Here is a 24335-nt window from a genome sequence, read left to right on the forward strand (position 1 = left end):
GAAGGCCTCGTGCTTAAAAAATGACATAATAAAATACACTTCTCTTTCACACATCTTCTGCATCTACTCTACTAATTATTCCTGGTATGGATCTCAGGCTAATGAATAATATCAAAGAAAAGGCTGAGCAATGGTTCTGCTTGCAACTGCAAATAGCAATTTCAATGGACTCTGCAAATAATCTATGTCCGGCATCTGCCCTTTTTACAACTAGTTTTATGTGGCCATTCTGTTTTAAATCAGCTAGGATGCATAATCACAGATATATACCTGTTGTGACTGCATCCAGTGATGATCGCCAACTGAGTTAAGATGATAATGGGTACTTCTACTTATTTCTGTTTAATATGTGTAATCTGTTTGTTTCAATGTTCAACTCTAGGTTCCTACACTAAGAGTCAACAGTGAAACCCTTACATTAATTTGCTAACATTTTCTCATGTCACAACTCCTCCATATACCAGAGTATTGTCTGAAAACAGCCTAATGAAACGAAGGCCTTATGAAGCAGGTTATTTATTTATATCGTGAACAGAAACTGTCCTAACATCCTTTTGGAATAAAACTGAAACTGTGAACAGTTTTGCTTTATTTCAACTGTAACCCCCTCCCCCCCCCCCCCTCCCTCCCACATCTTCATACCATACCCCCACCCTTTATACATTGTTGTTAGTGTGACAGAGACAGTAAACATGTTAAAGCAGCAAAACAGAAAATGAAGGTAAGGCAACTGTTCAACAATAGCTGACTGATGTGTAGCACATAGAAACAAGATGACGTAAAATAGTACTGCTTTCGAGCTCTTGCTCTTTCTTGCCACGCTAAGTCTCACAACAGAGAAAGACTACGGCTAGTATAAATACTGTTATACTGTTTTCTGATGCAAGCCAAACATCAGCCAGCTTTAAGTTATTACAGCAATTAAATGTTCACCAACACAACATGCAAAACAGGACTGTAAGAAACACAAAGCAGGACAAAATGTTGAAACATAACGATTGAAGTAGTTCTGTTTTTGACACACGTGTTAATTCAGTTCCCATTACCCACATTTTAATGCTCAAAGAGTAAGACAGGACCAAAAGGAAAGTTTTTACCTTCAGGAGGCTAAATGTTTCCTACTGTCAACACACACACAAAACTACCCTAACTTTCAGAACTATTACTGCCTTCCCCTGTGAGGAGACAGGGACAAGTTGGGAAAGGTTAAGGTAGAGGGGCAGACCACTTAGGTCCCAGGGACAAGTGATGTCCACAGTTATGAGGACTGTGGGGTCCTACTCATCCTGTGGTCAAAACAGCCTGCCACTACATAACAATTCTGCAAACTAGGATAGTTTGTGTACTTTTGTGTGTGTTTCTCAGCAGTACTAAACATTTCTCCTCCAGAAGGGAAGTAATAAACCGTAACTCCGTCTTAATATTATAGAGTAGAATATAAATGATCGTTACAAAACAGCTTGTAAACCACATCTCGTAAGGGGAAAAAATTTAGCAGTATTTTCCACACAATCAACAGTTTTCATGATATTTATTTGTAAAAGATTAATTTCACTGGAATTAATTATCTGCAGTACTATGATTGAATAAAACATATATTTACGTATTAACAAAGGTTGATGAATGTAGAGAGAAATGATTTACTTGGAAAATTTTTGTAAGCACAAATTCTACGGTGACTGTGACATGAATTGAAAAACACACAAGTTCAAAACAAACTTATCACTGGAAAAATTTAGCTGATTTAAAAAATATTACTTCTGTCACTGACAATGGACACCAGCCACTACTGCATAGTAATTATGCATCATTGAGAATGTGTGGAGCCTTCACCACAATCTAAGCCAGCTGCAAGCTGTTGCTGTGATTAGCTGCACAGTCAATGTGGTCGTAATGGAGATGTGGGAGGGGGGTTCGACACTGAGACTGAAGCAATGCGCTGACACTGAATTCTTAACAATGAAATTTACTGACATATGAAAGCCATTTGGAGTAATGGCAGTGTTAAAGTTATTACTATGCAGCTGTGGGCAAATGGACATAAAGCTGGCAGATATAGATCAATGGAGCAGTGTGACAAAAAACGGACCTCCTCTGTATCAGCAACTGATGAGTTTCACGAGAGTCTCCAAATTGATTCAGGAAAATCAGTGCAGTATTCGTTGCATAACTGATGTCGATTCTTATTTTCAGAATAGGATGCAACACACAATATTGGTTTACTCAACAATCAGAAGATTTGTGCTCAGTGGGTGCCAGAGATGCTCATGCCCAAAATAACATCCCACAGACCATCAATTTTTCAGCAAGTTTTGTTACAATGTCATATTCATAACACTCTGACTTCAGATGAGACTTAATTCACCACAATGAATCCAAAACAAAATATCAGTACACAGAATACTGTCACATAGATTAACAACAACAACAACAATCCATAACACAGTCTTAAATTGGAAAAAAATTGCATTTGTGTTTCTGTGTGACAATGACACCATCCAGATCAGTTTAGTGTAACCAAGCACAATTATTGCCTCAACTTACCATACAGAGATTGAGAAGTAAACTAAGGCCTCAGGAGAAATCAATGGGAGAAAGAGTGTTTTGTTGCAACAAGACAATGCAAGGCCATATACTGCATGAACTGTCATAGCAGAGCTTAGGATGCTGAAACAAACAACTAAACCCACCACATCTGCTATACAGTCCAGATTTTCTGCATACAATTTTGCATGTCTTCTAAAATAAAGAAAGGCATTCACATGCTTCAGCACTACAGCTCCAATGGAGATATGCAGATGATGGTGAGGACCTGATTGTGGAAACAAATGTGGTGGTGTTCTGTTATGGCATCACTAAACCTTTTTATCATTGGCAAAAGCATAACCAATTATATGGTGATTATGTAGAAGAAACAGAGTTTTGCCATTTAAGAGGAAATCTTACGGTAATTTTGTGTTTAATTTACAGAAATATTTCTATACAATCACTTTGTTTTGTTTCCATCACAGTTGTGGCACCCCTTGTGGTTTTTTTTTTTCTTTCCCTTTTATTGCTTTAACACTGTGTGTGCTCTGTGGCTGCCAACAGAAATAAGCCACAAGTCTTCATTAACCCTCAAGTGGGCACGCACACACATAAAATGTGCCAGTCACAAAAAACATTGTCCACGGATGTTTTACAATTGCGAGTCCATACCTATTCCTCCATTACTGCTTCAACTAAAACAGTAATAAGAAGCAATGTCACTCGTACAAGTGAGCAGCAACAACATAAAATTATCAGTGAACTAGCTGAGAAAAAACTTACAATCTGTGTCAGTAAATGATCCAGATTCTGAGCTATCAGCACTCTCCCACAATGAGGCAGTTATCTATGAGATAATTAGTAATCAAACAAATGGCTGGCAGGGATCTGATGCAACTGGGCTGTTTAATGCATCGATGGGTCTTTACTGTAGTGGAACACCTGTATGCAGTGACAGAATGATATAATGAAAAGTTTATTTTATTATCGTTTTATTAAACAGTGATTTAACTCATATAATGCAAGTTTATTTTATCATTGTTTAATTAAACTAAGAACAAAGACAGCTTTTCTTTACGTGTACAAAATGTGCCGTGCATTCACTCATGTTACGAAAACCAGCACGCCTGCTCAAAGGTTAATACCCCATGTCATCATTGCTGCATTTGATTTGACCTGAGCTGTACTTTGTGTATGTCCACTAAATGTGTTTTAAGTTTTTTATACAGGGTTATTCAAAAAGAAGGAACAGATTTCAAACATTATTGCTTCCAAACTATAAAAGATTGAAACAATGTCAATGTTCCTGGTAAGAGAAAAGTTCAGATCTGTATGAATTCAATGGGAGCACCATATGTTACACAACAAATATAAAATGGTGGATCATTTCCCACTACATACAAAGCAGCTAGTCTCTCATTATAGAATTCACTGCTTCAACAACGCAATGTCTTAGACTTTCCTACATAGAGGGAATAAAAATGCAGTCTTTCACGTAACCCCATGGATAAAAGTCACAAGGTGTGAGGTCTGAAGACCTGGGATGAAGTTCATTTTCTGCTTCTCCTCTTCCAATCCAAAGTCTTGGAACAGTGTGTCATTCAGAGGTCACCTCAGAACTGTTAACAGCGCTGCTTCCAATAGGGATAATATCATCATCATCATCATCATCATCATCATCATAATCACTATTACTATTATTATTATCTTCATAAGCAGGTATATTATTATGGTTTTGCATGTGAACTTTTACTGACTGTATCAATTACTTAAAACTCGAAACTTTTATTTATAGTCATACTTCCTGGTCCTGCTGAGTAAATAGCAAGTAGCAACATTTTCTTTCAGTGAGTACGAAGAGAAATGTGGACTTGCAGACTAAAAATTATTGTCAGTATGTTCTCCATCGCTTTATGGCTGACCGCAAAAACCGTTTTCAGGAGCTTGTAAATGAAACGATAATTTACCCGCTGTCCCACAAGACCAAAAAGCCAGATCTACCCAATTCACTCATCCAGCACATCCTACTCTAGTCCTGTCAGAATTATCTGATCTCATCATAAGCAAGGCCACCTGTGGAAGCAGCCACACCACAGTAGATCTGCCGCAATTTCGGCACAGCATTTTATATGGATGTAACTATCAACCAGCTGTCCACCACGATGAATTGCCATCATTAAACCGTGGCTGACAGCAAGATGACTACCCAGTGGCAAAACAAAGCTGAGGACAATATGCTGGAGTCCAATGGCTTTACAACACATGCCACTGGATCCTTCCCCACCAGCAAGAGCTATTCTGCATTACGTAAATGGGAGTTATCCTTGCGACACACCCTTCATTCACATAATCCTCCTTGCCTTGATCTCCACTAACCCACTGCACCAGCACCCTCTAGCCAATTGTCCACTCTTCCTCTGTCCTGCCACCTGCTCCCAAATCATGCCTTCACGTCGTCGTCATCAGCGTCATGGTGCACTGCGTGAACTCACTGGCTTCTGCGTCTTTCCTATTCCTTGTACCTGCTGGATTTTCATTCCATTTTGCTATCCTGCACACACCAGCAGCCTCCCTCTGAGCCACTATCCAGCCTTCCCCAGCCTCTCTTCCCACCTCTACACCCCACGCACGCGCGTCACGCCACCACACGAGTCTACATAATCTACCTGCCGAACTACAGAACTATAGTCCTCGCAGTCCGTGTTTTCAGCTAACACAACGTGTGTGTGTGTGTGTGTGTGTGTGTGTGTGTGTGTGTGTGTGTGTGTGTGTGTGTGTGTGTGTCCAAGCACTTGCGTGAACTCCTGACTGTTTAGGATTGTCTGGGAGCTAGTGAAGTTTTCATTTCTTTATGTGCCTTTTGATGACTCAACATTTTAGTTTTTGGCATGTACTTTCCTTTACTCTTAAATTATTTAATTTTTTTTAAAAATACAGTTATAAGCAAACAAATATTGAAAAGGTTTTAACACAGGGAATCCACAGCATCAATGTTCTTTTATTCCAATATGTAGGTTATTAGCCTTTAAAGAAAGTGAAACTTTTATTAATTAATTCAGTGGTCAGGCAATAAGGAGGAGGAAGACATGGCCCACCACGAAAAAGGGTTGTACATGGCAGGCACAAGTACCTAGTGTGGAAGATAATGTTCCAGCATGTGAATGGGCTTGTGAATGTGCACAGGGAAACCATAAGAGATGTGAAATGGGATACTGCAGAACAATTCCATAAAGAAGCACCATAAAAGAGAACAGTACTGTGATGGCAACAGAAACTATTCAGAAATGGATATAATTTGGATGGAAAGAGGATAGGTCGACCATCAACACGAAAACAATCATGTGCAGCAGTGGCAGACTATGTGACTTGATCTCCCCTAAAATCTTTGTAGAAGAGGTCAGCTGAATTTAGAATTACAAAAATGACTATGCTGACATGCATGAGGAAAGAACTTGAATTAAAAATTTTTTAGGCTAACATTCTTAAATGACTTGAGTGACGAGGACATGTAGCGAAGACATGAAGCTTGCTCAAGATTGCTCTACATGTTTGTGATGCTCCCACAGCAGGGCCAAGTTTTCTTCTCAAAAAAATGTGAAATTTATTAATCTTTTCAGAAAATCATTACAAAGAGTTACAGAATAATCACCCACATTATGATCTGGTCTGCAATGTCCAGTAGGCACTTCATAAGGCCGTATCTCTTTGACATTGCAGTGAATCAACATTTTCACTTCCAAATGTTGCATGAATGGTTTATTTCAGAGCCCCCGAGACTGAACATTCTTGGTGACAGTTGACTTCAGCAAGACAGAGCTCTTGCTCACTACACTCTCTGTATTCAAGAATTCTTTGATGAAGTACTACCCCAGAGATGGCTAGGAAGAGTATGGGTGCATGTGTCAGCACCGATCAAAGTGGCCTCCAAGGAGTCCAGATCTGACATCATGCAACAATTCCCTGTGGGATGTATTAAGCATCATGTTGCAAAACAATGATACCAGACAACTGATGAATTAAAGCAAGCTGTTAAGGAGGCATTCAAGGAAACCACACTGCGGAAAATTTGACACAGGATCTGGCACCACATAATTTTGTGCCGTGATAATGGTGGTGCCCATTCCGAATTGCTAAACAAGCTGGAATGTAAATTATCAACATTTGTCACATGTCTGCTACGACATGTTCAAAATAAGGAAATATACAAATATACACACACATCATGACCAAAAAAGTGGAAAAGTGGGTGGGTAGGGGTGGGGAATTTGGGGGGGGGGGGGGGGGGGTGGAGACAGGACTTTCGGATCAGACGGTATATCGCTAAAGGCAATGGCATACAAGTGATGCATACCAAGAACACCACAAACCTGTCATTTTAGAAACCATATCCCACCCCACAGACTTAAATTATGACTTATAAATTAGATAATCCTCATCTTCAGCATTTACAAGTTGCAAACTTCACTAAATACAACATTCTGACAATCACTTTATCCAGTAATTGTGTGTTCAATAAGTGGTTTTATAATATGGGATTGATGTGTCCACAGCAATTTATCAATTTGCTTGTTACCTACAAACTAGTTCTGGAGATAATTTCACCATTGTCATTGGATTTCTGTTCATTTTTAAAAAAACAACCAAATAGACACTATGGGACATCTAAATATTTTGATTGTGATTAGTTAAATGTTGATGTGGTTTTTTCTTTCTGTATCTTACACGTCACAACTTGTTAGCATGCTATATTTCCTCATATACCACGTCGTCAATGAGACAAGCACCTAATAATCCACTTTCCATAATTTCTAAATCTCTGAAATTTTTCCCATTCAAGGCTGACTGCTTTTCTTATTTCAATCAATGTAAAATTTATTTGTACTATGAAAAGGATAGTTGCTACTCACCATATAGCAGAGATGCTGAGTGGCAGATAGGCACAACAAAAAGACTGTCAGAATGTGAGCTTTCGGCTACCAAGACCATCATCAAAAACAGACAACACATACACACAACTCGCACACATGACCATAGTCAGTGTGTGTGTTTGTGTTTGTTGGCTATTTTCGACGACTGTCTTGTTGGCTGAAAGCTTATTTTGTGACAGTCTTTTTGTTGCGCCTGTCAGCCACTCACCATCTCCACTATATGGTGAGCAGCAACTATCATTTTCATAATACTGTTACATTCCATCCTGAATATCCCTCTGTTTGAGTTTGCTTTCTTTATTTCATAGGTGTTCATCAAAATGCATATCAGACTTGTCAGTATACCTACATTAGCAAAATATTATCTGTAAGTAACGAAGCTTTTGTCATAAAGTTCTGCATCCAAGAAGATTTTTGCACTATGTACAAATGTTATTAGAGTTTACTGTGGTGAGATGATGATGATGATGATGATGATGACTGATTATTCTTTCCCCAAGAAATAAGTCAATATGGAGAGTGTAAAAATCCTAGGACTCCAGTGAATATCTAAGTGATTTTTGATCTTTTTGGGAATTATAGTCTTTTTGGATTAGAGTTCAGCAATTGTACCTTTGCCTCATAAACAGTAGGGCTATATAATATGTGGAGCAGGGTTATGTAAACCACTGCAGGAGTAGTTATGTTTGACTACCATGAAATAAAGACATGTATGAAAGTTTCAGAGTAAATAACCATTTGTTTCCAAAAATATACAGTTAAAGGTCCATAAACAGATTTTTGTAGAATATCCAATGCCTTACAGACAATAAGCTCCAGGAAACAGCAATGAACCAAGAATCCTACTCCAGCATCAGCTACGCCGAAATTGCATCAGTAACAAAAGACAACACATTAAAAAGAAGAGGGCTACAATTCATCTTAAGATATAGTAGCCACTCAGTGTTGTTTTACAACAGAGAAAGCTGTTATCCTCAAACCTGTGAAAGAAAAACCTACTCCAACGATTTCATTGCTTCAGGGCCTCTGCACAGTATGTGATACCAAGATGACAAGCTTGTGTTCCATCAAAATACTGACAAAAACATTTGACAGCCTCAGCAACATTTACTGCACTGGGAAAGGCTTTACGTGCATATAAATTTGTTCATGTTTGCCATTTGCATTCTGATGACAACTAGCATATTATGTGAAATATGATGGCAGAAAATGAATGCAAAGGCAACAAAAATGATTAGATGTAGCAACAATTTGTCTATGTGAAATCTATTAACAGCACACATAATGTGCAATTTAATGGTTTAAAGTATTACTTTGATGAGCTTTCTTCTCATTCGTCTCTTCAAGTACAGGTTTCGGTTCTGGTCTAGGTTTTGTAGCTGGAGATTTGTCTTCTTTGCGAGAAATCAGTCCCAAAACTCTAAAAAGAAAGAGACAATGTATTATCATTACTGCCTTATATCTCAATAAATAAGTAAAATTATGAAAGAGTGCTACTTACTGGTTCTTCAACTCACTGACATAGTTGTTCAGAGAAGTATACAAGGCATTATTATCTCGTAATACTACATTAAGAGCATCACCGGCATAGGGAACATTAGCCTCTAACCACCTTCGAAATTCTGGGTCATAATTGGCATATGCGACTGTTCCTCCAGAGGCTAATGTTATTGTACCTAGAAAATAGAAGAACTTCCCAGCTCTCCTGGAAAAAATAAATACAGATACAAGACAAATGCATGCACACATGGTTAAAACGCACAGCTATCTGCTCATATACAAGTAGGGGCAGAATCAGAAACAATAGGGATAACAACTTACATAAATCATGGGCTTTAAGGAGACAAAGAAAAACTTGTCAAGAGAATAAATTTGGATTTAGGAGATGAAGGGAAGCAAGACATGCCATTGGATGTAGATGGAGAGGAGGAGGAGGAGGAGGAGGATGAGTATTATTATTATTTGGGATAAGGGGTGCTCAACATCATGGTCATCAGCACTGTGACAAAAAGCCAGCATGCCAATTTCATGGATGGGGACAGAGGCTATCCTCACATGCAGAGTAATTTATAATGCTTTAAAGTCTGCCAACCTTCCCCACCATTTTAGGGATGAGGCCTGACTATTCACAAATGTCAACACTCTTGTAACATTGGAATCCATATCGGCTAGGATAGTGAGCAGATCTCCATCGAACTGAGGGCTATTCTGATATCAGTTCTGTAAGTCACATGTTGCCAAAATACGCTGAACTTAAAGTGGGACAACACAAACCTCATAGAGCAGTGGATCCTCCCACTGGAGGAGGAAGCCATGTGTTACAGGGCTATGTGCGACATACAGCCTGGTAAGCGGTGAGGCTTACCTGTGTGATCGATTTGAGTAACCACAGTTTGTTTTCTGTCATCTTCAACCATTCAGTCTCCCACTGACACATGATGAGTGTCTGAAAATGAGAAGACGGCATGCAACGGGATGGGTCATTGATGGACAACACCATCCCGACATGCTTCATTGGCTGCTTTCTCGACCATGTCGTTTCTCTGTATCCTGATGTGGCCAGGTACCCAGCAAAAGATCACCACCTTGCCATGGTGTTGGAGCACTGTAAGGAGTCCTGGATGAGCTGAATCAACTGGTCTACTGGATACACTTGGTGAAGTGCTTTTAGTGCATCAAGCAAGTTCAAACAGACAAAAAACCTTGTACAGCGAAGTCTGTGAATCCTCTGCAGTGCCATCATCATGCCATGTAACTTCGCATCATAATTTGAAAACCATATCAGGGAAAACAGCAGAACAAACTAAGACATTCTCTTGCTGGGAGCCACCTGTATAAAGAATAATGAAACTGTGGTACGTACTTAAAATGGAGGAAAACAAAGTTGTAAAAAAGTAATCTGGAGTACAAGTTTTCTTATACTGCATCAAACTTAACATCACTTTGGCCCCTGAAGACACAAAGGCACCAATGTTTTCCATCCCTGGCTGTGTATTCAGAGGTCTGATAGATCCAGAGTTTTGAGACAGCCGGCAGCATGTATCTTGAATGGCTTGGTCGCATGAAACCGATTCCTGAACAGCCATTCAGAGTTGGGTTGGACCACTGCACTAAATGCCAATGACTGAAGTGATGCTGAGATTTTCTGTGCCTGCCAAGCCAAAAGAATATGCCACTGAATCTGGAGTGTTAGTTCAACAGCTTCTACACATAGACTCTGAATTGGGCTGGTCTGAAAGGCCCCAGTCAATCCCAATGCCCTCATGGTGGACAGCGTATAACATCTTGAGATAGGAAATACAGGCTGACATAATCTAAATGTGATTGAACAAATGTACTACAAAACTGCAGGACACAGGGTCTGTCTGCTCCCCATGATTTTCTGCTAAAGCATTTAAAAATATTCATTGTCTGTGAAGTCCTTTGTTCGTAGGTCTTTCAGGTGTTGTAGCCAGTTTAATTTCGAGTCAAATAATAAACCCAAAAAGTGCACAGTTTCCTGAAGATGTAAAATATTGTCCCCCACTGTAAGCACTGCTTGGTTAAAAATTCAATTAAAACTGACACATGTAGTTTTCCCTGGTCAGAACCCAAAACTAGTTGTCTTGGTCCAGATTCCCAGCCTCCTGATGGTCAGATGGAGCTGCTTCATCGTCATTGTTAGACCAGAGAAAGAGTAGAAGACTGCACAGTCATCCACAAACAAAGAGCATTTGGCAGGGCTTGCAGACGAAATGCCACTGATAGCAATGGCAAACTGTGTGACATTGAGTACACTGCCTTGAGGGACCCCATTCTCTTGGAGACAGCAGTCACCAGGGTTATATCGACAGTGCCGGTCCTTGAAGAAGGATTGTATAAGAAGTGACAGACATCCACGTAGTACCCGTTCATGAAATTGGTGAAGGATGTTTTAACTGCAAGTAGAGTCATATGCTTTTTCGAGGTCAAAAAACACACAAACCAAAATGGTTTCGGTGTAAGAAAGACTCCTGTATCGCCATCTCCAGTACAGTTAAGTTGTCAAGGATGGAACGGTAGCACCTGAAACCATACTTGGAGTGGCTCAAGTGATTTCAGGATCCAAGCAGCCAGACGAGGCGGTCGTTGCCCATGCATTCAAGAGTCTAATCCATACAACTGGTACAGGCTACACTCTGGTAAATGTTACTACCGTCCTTGCCTGGTTTACAGAATGGAATTAATATTGCCTCCTTCCAAGTTGTAGGGTACTGTCCATCAAACCAGATCTGATTGAAACAAAAGAGGAGCTGTCCTTTAGCTTCAGGGCACAGATGACGAAGCATGGCATATTGAATCTCATTAGGTCCTGGAGCAGTGTCTCTGGCCACAGACAGAGCTGATTCCAATTCCCACATGGAGAATGAAAGGTTGCAGACTTTATAATGGGACATCCTTTTCTAACAATATCCCTTTTTTTATAGAAATAACTGATACCATTTATACTATTGAGTCTTGTATAGTGAACATTCTTGGCTGTTTCACTGAAAAATTTCATTTGATTTTGTATATGTTGTATTATGTTTCACGCTAAAATGTACAAAAAGAAATTAATTTGTTACAATCGATATGTACTACCAGTTAAAATTGTTCTTGGTTTAGACATATTTGAAATTAGAAATTCCGGCATACTTAAAATTCATATTATTAATTGCACAATCTAATGCTAATTATTAAACTTATTTCTGGAATCATTTATAAGATAATGATATAATGTGGTAAAGAGTCTACTTTTGTCAAGGAAGTTTGAAAACTCTTTGGAATATTGTGAGTACCGTAGAATGTAAGTAGTAGTGGGCATGCCTACGATGGAAATGCACGCGTTTTTTAACTGTCTACAACAATGTAATTGATGGCTTTTTAAAAATAGAGATTGTGAAGTCAGTGTGATATAGAAGAATGGGATAAAATAAAAGAAAATCATAGAAACAGATAGCACTTCATCAGTTACTTTGTCATCTGGAACCCAGTAAGTCGAAATTTCAGCTGCAAGAATGTAGCCCTAGACGCAAGAACTGAAGCCAACAGCAAGAAAAGAAAATGAAGATAAGTAAAAAGTTTTTCTTATTTATATCTTACGCCTCTCAAAGCTTTTGAAAATAATGAAGAGACTAAGAGAAATATAATAATGATGTGTGGGAGTATAAGATTACAACTTCCTCATTATTCGAGCAGAAATGGAGCTTCCCCATCTCTGCAGTCCTACAAAACACTTTAAACACAGGAGCTTGCCCAGATGACGCAGTGACTGTAAAAAAGTGTTCACCTGAACCATGTCTTTAGGTGTGTCCACCAAGACCCCATTTCTCGACAAGGCCATAAAGGAATGTGTACTGCCCTTGCCCGAAATCCCCCTAATTGATTCCCAAACTCGTGAATCAAGTCTTGAATTCCTTTGAGGAAGTCGCCATTTCACGAAGGTACAGATTGTCGTCTGATGTGGTTGCTGGACTGGGGGATGGTCTTAGCAGCAGCCCACTGGATCTCACAAATGATATTGGCCACTGTCTCCTGTGCACAATCCTTTTGTTCAAAAATAGCCTGTTGACTGCACAGCAACCAATTTGCCCTTCGAATCATCCATCTTTGTTGTCTTCTGTCTACCACCGTCTGAGTCAGCAGATGGATCCACACTGGGAAGCGTCAACAGAATGTAAATCTGTTGTCACTTTCCACTGAACCGAGTCTGTAATAGCTGGGAAGCAAAAACAAATGTCAATGGCTGAAAAAGACCCTGCAGCTGGGGAAAAGTCTCTCATCTGAACCCAGCTCAAAAGGCAGATATTCTCAGAATTGATAAGTTGCTCGATAATTCGACTCCTGGAGCAAGTGGTAGCCAAGCCCCACAGCCGACTGTGTGCACTGAAGCCCCCCACAAGGAGGAATATGCGTGGGAGTGCTCGGAAGAGTTCTGTCAGTGTCTGCATCCAAAGGATCATGAGGTGGAAGACATACAGAACACACTGTGATGTTAACTGGTGCTAGGATTTTCACGGCAACTGCTTGTATGATAGATTGAAGGATAATGACAGTCAAAAGAGACATTTACATATGGGAAGGACATGGAACTAATAATGGAATTATACTTAAAGGAAATCAGTGACAAGAGTGCACTAGGGAAACAACGGATCAAATAGCTACTGAGAAAAATGTGAGATTCAATAGTTGCATGTCTCTACACTATTTAACATAAGGGATTTATGGATGAAAGCTTGGATAATAAGAATAAACGATGGGGTACAAGTAATTAAATATGCAGATGGTCAGGAAGCTGTAAGAACTTGAGGGCATATAAACAATGTAGTTCAAATTACATACACAACAAAGAACACAGTTTGCAGCACTCACATCGCTTCATTCTAATCTTAAAGTCAAAGTGACGTCAATGTATGGAAAGTCAAAAAAGGTGTACCAGAATGTAGTAGACTAGGCCTTCTTTCACATAGATGTCATACAGACCTAAGACACTGTAGCCAAGAGCATACTCTTCAGAGGAGACAAGTTAAACACTATTTTATTATACATCTCCAGAACTTCGATATACAAACTAACTGAAATACAATATGACAAATAAAGGTACAGTACAGTAATACGAGATACTGAAAGTGATAATATAATATAGCAAGACACAGTTTTCTATTAAATGGACAACAGCCTAAAGAATTCCACAGTTTTGATGGCCTTATCACTTGCTACATAAAGATCTTCTGTGGAGCAAGTATTGGGCAGGTTTGTGCAGACCAGGATGTGATATGTGCCGTGTAGGTCGCCACACTCAGATAATTCCTCCTCAGACGTCTAGCTCCCCTTCCTGAGGTTCACCTTGTACGAGGTGCATTCAAGTTCTAAGGCCTCCGATTTTTTTTCTAATTAACTACTCACCCGAAATCGGTGAAACTGATGTTACTTCTCGACGTAATCGCGCTGCAGATGTACACATTTTTCACAACGCTGACGCCATGATTCCATGGCAGCGGCGAAGGCTTCTTTAGGAGTCTGTTTTGACCACTGGAAAATCGCTGAGGCACTAGCAGCATGGCTGGTGAATGTGAGGCCACGGAGAGTGTCTTTCATTGTTGGAAAAAGCCAAAAATCACTAGGAGCCAGGTCAGGTAAGTAGGGAGCATGAGGAATCACTTCAAAGTTGTTATCACGAAGAAACTGTTGCGTAACGATAGCTCGATGTGCGGGTGCATTGTCTTGGTGAAACAGCACACGCACAGCCCTTCCCGGACATTTTTGTTGCAGTGCAGGAAGGAATTTGTTCTTCAAAACATTTTCGTAGGATGCACCTGTAACCGTAGTGCCCTTTGGTACGCAATGGGTAAGGATTACGCCCTCGCTGTCCCAGAACATGGACACCATCATTTTTTCAGCACTGGCAGTTACCAGAAATTTTTTTGGTGGCAGTGAATCTGTGTGCTTCCATTGAGCTGACTGGCGCTTTGTTTCTGGATTGAAAAATGGCATCCACATCTCATCCATTGTCACAACCGACAAAAAGAAAGTACCATTCATGCTGTCGTTGCGCGTCAACATTGCTTGGCAACACGCCAGACGGGCAGCCATGTGGTCATCCGTCAGCATTCGTGGCACCCACCTGGATGACACTTTTCGCATTTTCAGGTCGTCATGCAGGATTGTGTGCACAGAACCCACAGAAATGCCAACTCTGGAGGCGATCTGTTCAACAGTCATTCGGCGATCCCCCAAAACAATTCTCTCCACTTTCTCGATCATGTCGTCAGACCGGCTTGTGCGAGCCCGAGGTTGTTTCGGTTTGTTGTCACACGATGTTCTGCCTTCATTTAACTGTCGCACCCACAAACGCACTTTCGACACATCCATAACTCCATCACCACATGTCTCCTTCAACTGTTGATGAATTTCAGTTAGTTTCACACCACGCAAATTCAGAAAACAAATGATTGCATGCTGTTCAAGTAAGGAAAACGTCGCCATTTTAAGTATTTAAAACAGTTCTCATTGTCGCCGCTGGCGGTAAAATTCCATCTGCCATACAGTGCTGCCATCTCTGGGACGTATTGACAATGAATACGGCCTCATTTTAAAACAATGCGCATGTTTCTATCTCTTTCCAGTCCAGAGAAAAAAAAATCGGAGGCCTTAGAACATGAATGCACCTCGTGCTTGACACTCTTGTCCTCAGTTGGTTAAGAGCCTTCCATATCACATATGGCAGATGAAAGCCCATGGCAGGATTCTCTTTGATGTTCTTCCTATCCCTTTAAGTTAGTGAATCTTGCCACAGCTCTGTTCTATGGGTTCCGGGTGCTGATGGAATTGCTGATGTTGTGCATGAAGCTCCTTCTTGACCTTAGTCTTGGTCTTTGTGCTTCATGTCTGAACAGGGGATGCCTGGGGTCAGACTCCTCCTCCTTTTTCTCAATTTCTGGGGCTGTTCTTTTGCAGATGTCAGGTGGTGCTATACCCATAACTTGATAGATTTTGATGACAGGAGTTGGTCATAAACAGCCAGTCACAATGTGTCAAGTCTCATTCAATGCCGTGTCCATCTGTTTAGCATGTTGCAATTTCACCAGACTGCTGCTGCATATTCTGCTGCAGACAAGCATAGTGCCAGGGTGAATGTATGGAGTATGTTAGGCTGTGATCCCCAGGTGGTGCTGTTAAGTTTACGTATGACGATGTTCTGAACAGATACTTTCAGCCTTGTTTCTTGACAATGGTCTTTAAATGCGAGACTACAGTCCACCTTTACTCCCAGGTATTTTGTACCATCTTAGTGGCATGTTGTTGCCCTCTCCAAATAATACTTAACTTCCTCCTGGCTTCCCAGTATCTCAGATGAAAGGCACAAACTTGCATCTTTCTGGGATTTGGCCTCAGGTAGTTATCATCGTAATACATGCCGAAATCCTAAAGGGCTGCTGTCAGCTTCATCTCCACTTCCTCAAAGATTTTGCCTTGAGCTGCAGTTCCTGTGTCATCTGTATAAATAAATTTTCTTGTTCCAGGATTGATTAATGGTCGTTAGCACAGGTGCTGTACAGCAGGGGTGCCAGTACGCTACCTTGAGGGAGATCATTCTTCAATGTCCTCCGTTGCCTCTTCCTACTATGCAGACTGACAAAAAACCTGTTTTGCTGTGATCACTGGATGACCTTTGTTAAGCGGTAGTCTTTTGTAACTGAATATACCTTTCTAATAAATTTCTTGCTGCTGACAGATATATGAATGCCATTCTGTGGCATGTCCTCTTTCGTATCCATATTCTATATATTGAGTCAGATTAAGGATTTGACCACAGCATAACGTTTCTGGGCAGAAACCCAACTGCTCATTTATAAAGTTTTTATCGACATGTTGTGTGATGTGATTGAGGATCAGCCCTTCCAGGACTTTGTACAGTTGGCAAAGAAGAGAAAGTGGTCAGAAGCTTTTAGGATCAGTTGGATCCTTTCCAGGCTTTGGAAGTGCTGCAACTTTGGCTTTGCACCAGATCTTAGGGATCTGTAATTTTGAAATGCAGGTGTCCATTAAATTTAGATTCATTGCTTTGTTACTAGCCCAAACATTTTAATTTGCTCTGGTATTAGATTATGTAGGTCTGCAGCTTTATTGTTCTTCACAGACAAAAGTTGCTTCCAGTTCTTTCACGGTACAGAGAGTATCAAAGTGGTCTTCCTCACCAGTATTTCTTTGAAGCTTCCTCTCCACATTTGTTATAATTTTCCCATTCAACGGTAGTTGATGTGCAATTTGATCAGGTGTTACATTAAACAGGCTTGGAGAAGAACTTCAGGAGTACTATGGGAGCTGGCTTTGAGAAAAGCTTTTGTAATTGAAATTTATCTTTATCTTTTATAGTGGGAATTAGTGAAGTTCGGTGGCAGGAGGAACAAGACTTCTGGTCAGTGACTATAAAAACAAAGTCAAATAGGGGTAATGCAGGAGTAAGTTTAATAATGAATAGGAAAATAGGAATGCGGGTAAGCTACTACAAACAGCATAGTGAACGCATTATTGTGGCCAAGATAGATAAGAAGCGCAGATAAGAAGCTCTGCAGATGACGAAGAAATTGAAGAAATGTATGATGAAATAAAAGAAATTATTCAGGTAGTGAAGGGAGGCGAAAATTTAATAGTCATGGGTGATTGGAATTCGACAGTAGGAAAAGGGAGAGAAGGAAACATAGTGGGTGAATATGGATTGGGGGAGAGAAATGAAAGAGGATGCCGCCTGGTAGAATTTTGCACAGAGCACAACTTAATCATAGCTAACGCTTGGTTTAAGAATCATGAAAGAAGGTTGTATACATGGAAGAACCCTGGAGATACTAAAAGGTATCAGATAGATTATATAATGGTAAGACAGAGATTTAGGAACCAGGTTTTAAATTGTAAGACATTTCCAGGGGCAGATGTGGACTCTGACCACAATCTATTGGTTATGACCTGTAGATTAAAACTGAAGAAACTGCAAAAAGGTGGGAACTTAAGGAGATGGGACCTGGATAAACTGAAAGAACCAGAGGTTGTACAGAGTTTCAGGGAGAGCATAAGGGAACAATTGACAGGAATGGGGGAAAGAAATACAGTAGAAGAAGAATGGGTAGCTTTGAGGGATGAGGTAGTGAAGGCAGCAGAGGATCAAGTAGGTAAAAAGACGAGGGCTAGTAGAAATCCTTGGGTAACAGAAGAAATATTGAATTTAATTGATGAAAGGAGAAAATATAAAAATGCAGTAAATGAAGCAGGCAAAAAGGATTACAAACGTCTCAAAAATGAGATCGACAGGAAGTGCAAAATGGCTAAGCAGGGATGGCTAGAGGACAAACGTGGAGGCTTATCTCACTAGGGGTAAGATAGATACTGCCTACAGGAAAATTAAAGAGACTTTTGGAGATAAGAGAAACACTTGTATGAACATCAAGAGCTCAGATGGAAACCCAGTTCTAAGCAAAGAAGGGAAAGCAGAAAGGTGGATGGAGTATATAGAGGGTCTATACAAGGGCGATGCACTTGAGGACAATATTATGGAAATAGAAGAGGATTTAGATGAAGATGAAATGGGAGATACGATACTGCGTGAAGAGTTTGACAGAGCACTGAAAGCCCTGAGTCGAAACAAGGCCCCCGGAGTAGACAACATTCCATTGGAACTACTGACGGCCTTGGGAGAGCCAGTCCTGACAAAACTCTACCATCTGGTGAGCAAGATGTATGAAACAGGCGAAATACCCTCAGACTTCAAGAAGAATATAATAATTCCAATCCCAAAGAAAGCAGGTGTTGACAGATGTGAAAATTACCGAACAATCAGTTTAATAAGCCACAGCTGCAAAATACTAACACAAATTCTTTACAGACGAATGGAAAAACTAGTAGAAGCCGACCTCGGGGAAGATCAGTTTGGATTCCGTAGAAATACTGGAACACGTGAGGCAATACTGACCTTACGACTTATCTTAGAAGAAAGATTAAGGAAAGGCAAACCTACATTTCTAGCATTTGTAGACTTAGAGAAAGCTTTTGACAATGTTGACTGGAATACTCTCTTTCAAATTCTAAAGGTGGCAGGGGTAAAATACAGGGAGCAAAAGGCTATTTACAATTTGTACAGAAACCAGATGTCAGTTATAAGAGTCAAGGGACATGAAAGGGAAGCAGTGGTTGGGAAGGGAGTAAGACAGGGTTGTAGCCTGTCCCCGATGTTATTCAATCTGTATATTGAGCAAGCAGTAAAGGAAACAAAAGAAAAATTCGGGGTAGGTATTAAAATCCATGGAGAAGAAATAAAAACTTTGAGGTTCGCCGATGACATTGTAATTCTGTCAGAGACAGCAAAGGACTTGGAAGAGCAGTTGAACGGAATGGATGGTGTCTTGAAGGGAGGATATAAGATGAACATCAACAAAAACAAAACGAGAATAATGGAATGTAGTCGAATTAAGTCGGGTGATGTTGAGGGTATTAGATTAGGAAATGAGACACTTAAAGTAGTAAAGGAGTTTTGCTATTTGGGGAGCAAAATAACTGATGATGGTCGAAGTAGAGAGGATATAAAATGTAGACTGGCAATGGCAAGGAAAGCGTTTCTGAAGAAGAGAAATTTGTTAACATCGAGTATAGATTTAAGTGTCAGGAAGTCATTTCTGAAAGTATTTGTATAGAGTGTAGCCATGTATGGAAGTGAAACATGGACAGTAAATAGTTTGGACAAGAAGAGAATAGAAGCTTTCGAAATGTGGTGCTACAGAAGAATGCTGAAGATTAGATGGGTAGATCACATAACTAATGAGGAAGTATTGAATAGGATTGGGGAGAAGAGAAGTTTGTGGCACAACTTGACCAGAAGAAGGGATCGGTTGGTAGGACATGTTCTGAGGCATCAAGGGATCACCAATTTAGTATTGGAGGGCAGCGTGGAGGGTAAAAATCGTAGGGGGAGACCAAGAGATGAATACAGATTCAGAAGGATGTAGGTTGCAGTAGGTACTGGGAGATGAAGAAGCTTGCACAGGATAGAGTAGCTTGGAGAGCTGCATCAAACCAGTCTCAGGACTGAAGACCACAACAACAACAACTTTATCTTGGTGCTGTTGGTGGAAGGATCTGCAGCTAGGATTACCCCTAACGTTGCCCGGAGTAAGTCTGATCAATTTTTATTCCATATTTCGGAGTATGATCTGCTGGGATGCTCCTATCTTGTATACAAATTGACGTAAAGGCATCTTTGTATGCAACTATTATTGATTGAGGTCTTATGTTGACACAGTCTACATTCATAGTTTAATGCCAATAGGTTGCCACTATTGTAAATAAATCATACATGATTTTGAAAAATAAATCAAAATGAAGATCTCAATCTGGTTTTGGGGCGGGAAGGGGCAGAGTGGGGGGGGGGGGGGGGGGGGCTAACAGAGTTAGAAATAACAGAAATTACTGAACTGTTTACTCAATTCAGCAAATTCTGCTCCGAGAACCATTTAAAAATTTGCACCATACAAGGTACTACAATAGTGTATTCTGTGTACTTCCTCTTCAGCTTACAGAACAGTATTTTGGGGTAATTTAAATGACAATTTTACAAAACAGAAGAGATTATCTGAATCAGGTATCACAGTTCTAAAAACGAACATTGCAAATACGAGCTTCAGAAAGTTAGTTTGCAGTACCTTCATTAGATGTGTACAAATGTATGATGACAATAAAATCTAAAATTGGAGATGTACACACAATGACTGTCTACAACAGCTATCGTACTTGCATCTTTGTGTGCTCTTTTGGAGAGCAAGAAAAAAGAACTCTTACACAAAGAAATAAAGTAAATCATGAGGAACACTACATCACAGTGGATAATGTACAACTGAACTCTATCTTCTGACAGACATGTATATCATTCTTTCTTAGGATTTACATAATGTACAAAGTACAGTCCACATTGTAAATAATGAGCTAGGATAGCATCACAAACATAGCATAAAGGTCGCAATCTTCACTTACTACTCCTGATCTAGAGTAACACTCTTGAGATCATTCAGCTTCCACATTTGTATAAGGCAAACACTACAAACTGGTCTTTCAATTATGTTATTCTTACATCACATGTAGGAGGAATACTTCATGTCTGCATTCACACACAAAAAACGAGACTGGTATGACTCTCACAATTATTCCTACAAGTCTGTTCTCATTAATTTGTACAGCAATGCAGAAATTATGGGCATACTGAAAAGTAAGATACAATCTGTCAGTTATGACCAGTGATGGACTGCAATTACACATATTTTAACTAGTAAAGTATTGGAATTTCTATGGATATATGGACAGTTTGGATGAAAATATTCTTGTTATTAATACTTTCTTGAATAATTATTTATTCAAGATGTCTACTTATGGCTGTGGCTGCCCCTCATACAAGATACTTTTAGACAAATTAAATTCAAAATATCGGATCACAGTGAGGAAATAGGGGCTCTCAACAAGGATATAAATACAATTACAGAATGCACAATTTATAATAACAAAAAATTGTCACATCCAGCCGCCTAACCAGGTCACTACATAAAAAAAAAGTGAGGTCACTGCTCAAAGCAGAATGACAGTATCACCTTCTTCTATACACCCGACATTTTATGTCCCAAACAGACAGTTCATATGACTGTTCTGTAAGCTCCTCGTTTGTGAATCAGCCACAATTCCTTGTGTCCAAACTGTAGCTCTAAGTGAAAACCTTGTGAATGCCGAAAATAACGCATTTTTTAGATTTACTTGCTAGTTATTAGGAAGAAAATCTCACAGATGTTCAACTTTCAACAACACATTACACTGTTCATAGTTTATTTTTTTTACATTGCACACACATCAACTAATAAAAATGAAAGAAAGTGGTAAAGGGGTGGAGGTAGTGGGTTGGGGGAGCCATACTACACAATTCTTACACATCTAGTGAAATGAGTCTGAACCAATTACTTTTTGAAAAACAATAGCATACAGCTAACACAAACATTGCAAATGTCACACTCTCTCCTACTTGTGTCTGTCAGGCCTTGACATAACAACAATACTGTATGTAGCTCTGTCGGATTCATTAAACACTGAATGTCATTTTTTAGCGTCTATATTGAAATGATTGATGAGACGTGTTCAGGCAATTGCAAGTGCTACCTACAGTTTGTTAGATACATGGGTCACTTTAAATTTTATGCCAATGCTCAGTGCAACAGACTAAGTAAGTAAGTACGTAAGTAAGTAATACCAGCATTCTATGAGGAAGACAAGACTCGTTTCGGCCATGCTGCTCATCTCCCCAAGGCATTCTATAAACGGAGTGTAATTTGCACCACCTCTCCTAGCAAAGTCTCCGTTACTGATCAAGAAAAGTTTGACTGAAAACAATACTATATAACACTTTCAGAATGAGTTGCAGAAGAAAGTTGTTGTAAGATAATGCATGTACTAAGCACGTTTAATTCTATGTACTAAACAGAACAGTAACAGAACCTGAGATATGCAGAATAATGAATGTTAAGAGTTGTGTACTCGAGTCACAATATTAAATCAATATAGTAAAACAATCCGAGAAAGTCTTGTGAAAATACCACTTCAAATATAGGCCTTTATGGTATTCTCTATTCCTGAGTTTACAGAGAAAAGGCGTTATTTCCGTTGTTTCACGTTATAAGGATAGTTCCTACTAATTTAAAATTGTAGTTTCTATGTCTAAGAACACACATATTACCAACAAAAATTTACTCTTTTCTGAAGGAACCAAGTGACACATACAACTACAAAACTTCCACAGTGACAACTATCATTATCAGCACATAATGGTACTGCGTGTCTTACCCTCTTCCTCGAGTATTTTCGAAACCAGTGGACTGAAGATTCCTCGACGATATGTGGAGTTTGGCGGTGTTGCAACGGAGCACCTGGAAGGTAATCGCAATATGTAGTGGGTCCTATTTCGGCTCCTTGCTTCCGCAAGGTTATGTTGACATTGACAACCACTGTACTTGCTTACATTCAAAAAAGTGTACAGTTTTTAAGGGCTTGTAATTAAATTGTTTATTAGCCAAAAAAATTTAAAACGATCTATGGAAAATCTACATAAATAGGTCAATTTAAGAATCAACTGCATTCTGCCGGCACTTTACGAGACCCGTAAAGAAAAATTTGCAGGGTACTTAGAAAGAAACTCTGTGAGGAAGGTTATTTTTATTATAATGCTAGTCCTACCCTTGGCGGTCCTCGATATACAAATTTAACTGCAACCCTCAACATCTTAAACCGCCTATGCGGCTCCTAGTTGATTCAGAACCTGAAACAACTGAAGATCGGCATTAATCAGTTGGTAATACCTAAATGTGCATCTTTCCTTTGCAATGTTGGCTGATTGGCTCTTTTGATACTGGTATCGGCGCGTTATTTAGAATTGTGATTCAGTATTCGAAATGACTAAAAGTTATTATCACAAGTTCTCGTAAATCTCAGGTATTGTTGTATACAAGATATGTTCCTATAACTAATCGAAAGCGGCCCCCAGAAATGTAATTCCCTGCACAATGACTCCTCCGCAGACATAGACAATTTTGGTGAATTATGCATCAAATGCAATGTTGGCTGATTGGCTCTTTTGGTACTGGTATCGGCGCGTTATTTAGAATTGTGATTCAGTATTCGAAATGACTAAAAGTTATTATCACAAGTTCTCGTAAATCTCAGGTATTGTTGTATACAAGATATGTTCCTATAACTAATCGAAAGCGGCCCCCAGAAATGTAATTCCCTGCACAATGACTCCTCCGCAGACATAGACAATTTTGGTGAATTATGCATCAAATAGCATTACATCGTTACTTACCACAATTACATAATACGGATGAGACACAAGCTCCAATCCTGGTAAATTATTGAAAAAGCTCTAGTAAGTTATATATACTTCCTTAGTATTTGCTCCCCTCCCTCCGTACCAAACAAAAAAATCTTTATTCTGCCGAGAGCTTTTAGCGCTTAACATAGCTTCGACCGCTATATCGTTAGGTACGAAACACTGCTTTGGATTGGACAAGGATGAGGAAAGCCTTTCAAAGAATGAGTCCAGCATTCACCAAAAGTGATATAGAATTTCAAAGATAGGGCTTCGAAGTTTGAATCTTCTCACTTGCTTCTAGTTTCCAACGTGCAACTACAGGTCCAGGCTTATGAGTCGACCGAGCTGAGGCGGGATATACGAATTTCAGCTATTTTTGTGTGCGCAACACGAAGTAAGTCTACAAGCAGGTAGGGTACTGTGTAACATCGGACACAACGTAAAAATTGGATTTTTGTGTAAGGGGCCTACACACGCACCATCAGGATGTCAGTCGGTTA

General features: G+C 39.7%; 2 protein-coding genes across 3 annotated transcripts in view; both read right to left on the reverse strand.

The window, feature by feature from the left end:
• Positions 1-23330, reverse strand: part of LOC126175132 (MICOS complex subunit Mic60) — a 65726-nt gene extending 42396 nt beyond the window's left edge. For both annotated transcript variants that reach the window (XM_049921686.1, XM_049921685.1), the window contains exons 1-4: positions 23202-23330; positions 22812-22894; positions 8956-9159; positions 8768-8874 (exon numbers count right to left, since the gene is read on the reverse strand). In XM_049921686.1, coding sequence (XP_049777643.1) covers positions 8768-8874; positions 8956-9159; positions 22812-22894; positions 23202-23246 — 439 coding nt within the window. In that variant the 5' untranslated portion in view covers positions 23247-23330. The remainder of the gene's footprint in view (positions 1-8767; positions 8875-8955; positions 9160-22811; positions 22895-23201) is intronic.
• Positions 1-24335, reverse strand: part of LOC126175133 (uncharacterized) — a 338937-nt gene that overhangs the window by 163465 nt on the left and 151137 nt on the right. The gene's annotated exons all lie outside the window — the stretch shown is intronic.

The sequence above is a fragment of the Schistocerca cancellata genome, chromosome 3 (genome assembly GCF_023864275.1).
Source record: "Schistocerca cancellata isolate TAMUIC-IGC-003103 chromosome 3, iqSchCanc2.1, whole genome shotgun sequence".
In the NCBI taxonomy this organism is placed as follows: Eukaryota; Metazoa; Arthropoda; class Insecta; order Orthoptera; family Acrididae; genus Schistocerca; species Schistocerca cancellata.